Source organism: Manacus vitellinus, unplaced genomic scaffold, assembly GCF_001715985.3.
Source record: "Manacus vitellinus isolate BGI_N305 unplaced genomic scaffold, ASM171598v3 scaffold_32_pilon, whole genome shotgun sequence".
NCBI classification, from domain to species: Eukaryota; Metazoa; Chordata; class Aves; order Passeriformes; family Pipridae; genus Manacus; species Manacus vitellinus.
In genome coordinates this window covers 6,372,100-6,375,964 of record NW_021940460.1, presented here as the reverse complement: position 1 = coordinate 6,375,964, position 3,865 = coordinate 6,372,100, and the positions used below count along the sequence as shown (strand labels likewise).

Below are 3,865 nucleotides of genomic sequence, written 5' to 3'. Positions count from 1 at the left end.
AACCCTGCACGGCCGCCTGGCCTGCCTGGAGGAGCAGAACCGGCAGCTCCTGGGGCAGCTTGCGGAGAGCCAATCCCAGGAAGGTGGGTGTCTCAGCGGGTTTGGGGTCCCCTGATGCCACAGGGTGTCCTTGTGGGGGATGGCAGACTGGGTGCAGGGCTGAAGCTGCTCTCTGGAACCTGGAGACCTCAGCCCTGCAGACCTGTCCTACCAGGGACTATGAGTGTTACCTTGTTCTGCAAGGTAACACAGGGACCCCAAACCCCCAGAGCAGCCCCGAGCCCCCGGGACCAAGCTGGGACCACCCCCAGGAGGGTGGTGGAGGCAGGCATAGGGTGTGGGCTGCTTTGCCAGCACAAGGATGTGTTTGGAGTGGTCTAAAGCTCTCAGCTTCCCTCTTTCCACTGTTCCTACTCCGAGATCTACCAGGAATGTTAGAGTCTGGCAGAAACACTGAGGAACCTCGCAGTGTCGAGGGACTGGGGGAATCCGTGGATCCTGGAGGCAACTCATGCCTGTGTCTGGTCTCAGATAGCACAGCACGGAAGGAGCGGGAGGTGATGCTGCGGCTGAAGGAGGTGGTGGACAAGCAGAGGGATGAACTTCGTGCCCAGGCCCACGAGATTGTTTGCAAGAGCCGGGACACGGAGGCGGTGAGGGGTGTGGGAGCTCACGGGTGTGGTGTGAAGGGCCTGGGCACCTGCTTTCATGTCACATCCCCCCAGGGCTGTCACGGCTGCTGAGCCTGCTGGGGTAGTGCCTTGCCCGGTGGCTCTGATGTCCCTGGGTGGGGACACTGCCTCATTTTTGGCTGCCCTGGGCCCTCCAGCTGCAGGAACAGCTGCATCGCTTCATGTCCATGAACGAGGACCTGCGGCACAAGGTGGCCGTGGTGCAGGCTCAGCTCAAGAGTGCTCTGGAGCAGAAGTCGGACCTGGAGGCTGCGATGCTGCAAATCCAGAAGGAAATGAGCAGGAGGAGCAGGACAGCCCAGGAGACTCAGCAGCCAGAGCCTGGCCTGGTGAGTCTGAGCCTGTGGCCTTGCTGCTGCCAGGCATCACTAACACTGACCTGACATTCCCAGCCCTGTGTGGAGCTTCTGGCACACCCAGAGCACCCAAATGCCAGCAGGACGTGGTTGTTCAAGTAACCCCACAGCTGAAAATTGAACAGTGATGCCAGTAACATCTTTTTCTGTAAAAATTGATAGAGGTGGAGCAAAGCGAGATGACAGGAGGAAAAACCAGGTGGGACTTGAAGGATGAGGAGGGTTTGCCACATGGTGGTGATGGGCAGCAGGTGCTGGCCCATGGAGGGCTGCAGCAGCAAACTCATTCCTGAGACTTCTATCTCTGCCTGCACGTGGCACCCAGCCTTTGGGTGGGGGTTTCAGGGTCTCTCTTGCCTGCTGACTCTCTTTCCATCCTCCCAGGAAGGAGCCCCATCACCCACGGAGGAGCCACAGCACCAGGAAGGGGACAGGAGCCCTGCTCAGTGCTGCTTCTCCAAGGAAGAGCTGCAGCAGATCCTGCAAGAGCGGAATGAGCTCAAGACCAACCTGTTCTTGGTGCAGGAGGAACTGGCCTATTACCAGCGGTGAGTCCTGCTGTGGTGGTGGGGGCAGTGAGCCGGGTCCCTCCCGTCCCTGCAGCCACCCATGGCCACGAGGCTGCTCGTGACTCAGCTGGGGTGGAATCTTTCCCAGGCTGTTGGTTAACCAGTTGGCTGCTTTTTGCCAGGGAGCTGCTGAATGAGGAGAGAATTCCCGGCTTCTTCTTGAACGCGATGAAGTCAAATATCAAAAAACAGAGAAAAAAAATCAGAGCCAAAATGCTGGGAACGACGGAGGAGTCGGCGAGCAGGTGAGTCCAGCTGACCGTGGCTGACAGGAGCCTCCCGTGCAGGGTTGGTGCTGGCTGGCAGGCTCTGGTGTTTCCACGTGGTGTGACACCCTGGAAGGAAACTCCCCCAGGCCCAGAGCTGCCTCCTCCCTCTGGAGATCAAAGGTTTAATGTCTTAGGTTGGTGTCTTGCTCAGGTGTAGCCCTGGGAACACCGCAGGGCCTGAGCTCTTTGCTGCAAGTCGTGTGTCCCTGTCACCAGTTGCACATGGCCTGGCCAAATGCCACTGTCCCTGTGTGTGTGACAAAAGGGAGGCAAGGTGGTGGCACTGGGAGCACTGGACAAGGCAGACTGGCCCCTGCACTGTATGGGTACAGGTTTGTCCAGCTCCAGAGGGAGCCCTGGGGTGGCTCCAGCACTCACTGCTGTGGTGTGTCTGTGGCTCAGTGCAGGTTTTTTCTCCCTATTTCTTTGTCCTGCAGTGATGAAGATGAGGGCTCCTGGCTCCCAGCTCATGGCACAGACTGTGTGGATGCTCAGCCTCCTGAATCCAAAATTAGGAGCTTGTAAGTTTGCTCTTGTGCTGGGGTACTGGTGGGGACAGACAGCTCTGCAAGTGAGGGCATTGGGGCTTAGCTGGGACCCGGCACTTGCTGAGCTTGGGTATGATGGGAAAGGAGTTGGGCTGCCCCGTGCAGGGCTGGCAGGGATGCTGCCAAAATGGGGGTCATTGGTTTAGGGAGGATCTGCCTTGTCCTGGGCAGGGACAGGGCAAGCCTTGCTGCTGCCCCTGTGGTGCCACACACTCCCAGGGCCTGCAGCCAGGCTGTGTCCTCCTGCTGCCACCAAAGCAGAGAGAGGTTGGGATCCAGCAGCTTCCCTGGGAGGGTTCTTCTCCCCCATGGCCATTATCTGCTCTCTCTGCAGTTTTGGGCTGTGGTATCAGGGCAGCAACAAAGAGCCCCCCACATCCAGCTGCTCCGGCACCTGGGAAATCATCGACTCGCTGGACACGGAGGTGGAGCCAGAGGGAGAGAAGGAGCCAACAGCCAGTTCCCCCAACAGAGCCATGGCACCCCTCTGACCCCACCTGAACGGGAGCTGATCTGACCTCACAGCAGCACTTCCCAGCTCCTCTTCTTCTGGTGTCTTCGAGAGCAGCACGGCAGCCCTGGCCCCTTCCCTGTGCCGTGGTGACGGCGAAGCCAGAGCGTGGGCAGATTGCTGCAAACCCCCTGGGGCACTTGGATGTGGGGTGCCAGCCTGACATGGGACACCTCAGCACCTCTGGGCATCTCTGCCCATCAGCCACCCTTTCACTGTGCCCATGACTTAACTATGGGGGGTCCTGCACAGCTGTGCCCCCCCCCCCACTTCTCCCTGCTTGTAGCTCAGTGTGGTGAGGGTCTCCACCACAAAAGGGCTCTTCCCCTCCACTGGTGGCTTTTTCTGCCAAACCCCCCTGCTCAGAGCCCAGGATCCCATCGCCCGATCCTGCTCTGGGGGGCTGTTTCACTTCACCCCTTTCCATTCATACCTCCCCCATCCCTGCAATGTGAAGGTTGAGGTGGAGTGTCCTGGGGTCACCACACAGCTGGAAGGGGCTGAGCACACTGCACCAGGTGTCCAGGTGCTCCTGTAGCTGGGACAACCAGGATCAGCACTGCCAGTGCCACTCCTACACTTTTTAGGTATGGGGTGAATCAGTTTTGTACTGGGACTTCTTCCTGCTACTGCTGGGACAATCCTTGTGTTTGTGGGGGCCTATTGGTCCCCTCAGGTCAGGTACTTTATAGCTTTAAAACTGGAGTTGGAAATAAATCAATCACTTGTTTATTCTCTGAGGTCCCCCCTGCAGCCTCTGCTCTCTCCTGGCTCGGGAAGGGGCTGGGTGGTGCTCCTGGGGTTCACTCACCATTCTCCAGTGTAGCCACCAATGGCTGTGCTCTACCAGCCCCCCAAGCCCCCTTCGGGTCAGCAGTGATGGGGAGGGGGCTCCAGGGGTGTGATGCTGCAGCTCTGGG

At 58.9% G+C, this 3,865-nt stretch overlaps 1 protein-coding gene across 1 annotated transcript; it reads left to right on the top strand.

Moving 5' to 3' along the window:
* Positions 1 to 6: 6 nt before the first annotated feature.
* Positions 7 to 3,685, top strand: RILP (Rab interacting lysosomal protein). The gene is made up of 7 exons (XM_029961356.1): positions 7 to 83; positions 532 to 653; positions 830 to 1,021; positions 1,433 to 1,596; positions 1,740 to 1,862; positions 2,324 to 2,407; positions 2,769 to 3,685. The coding sequence occupies exons 2-7, from the start codon at positions 561 to 563 to the stop codon at positions 2,923 to 2,925; spliced, it is 813 nt and encodes a 270-aa protein (XP_029817216.1). The 5' UTR covers positions 7 to 83; positions 532 to 560; the 3' UTR covers positions 2,926 to 3,685.
* The last annotated feature ends 180 nt before the right edge of the window (positions 3,686 to 3,865 follow it).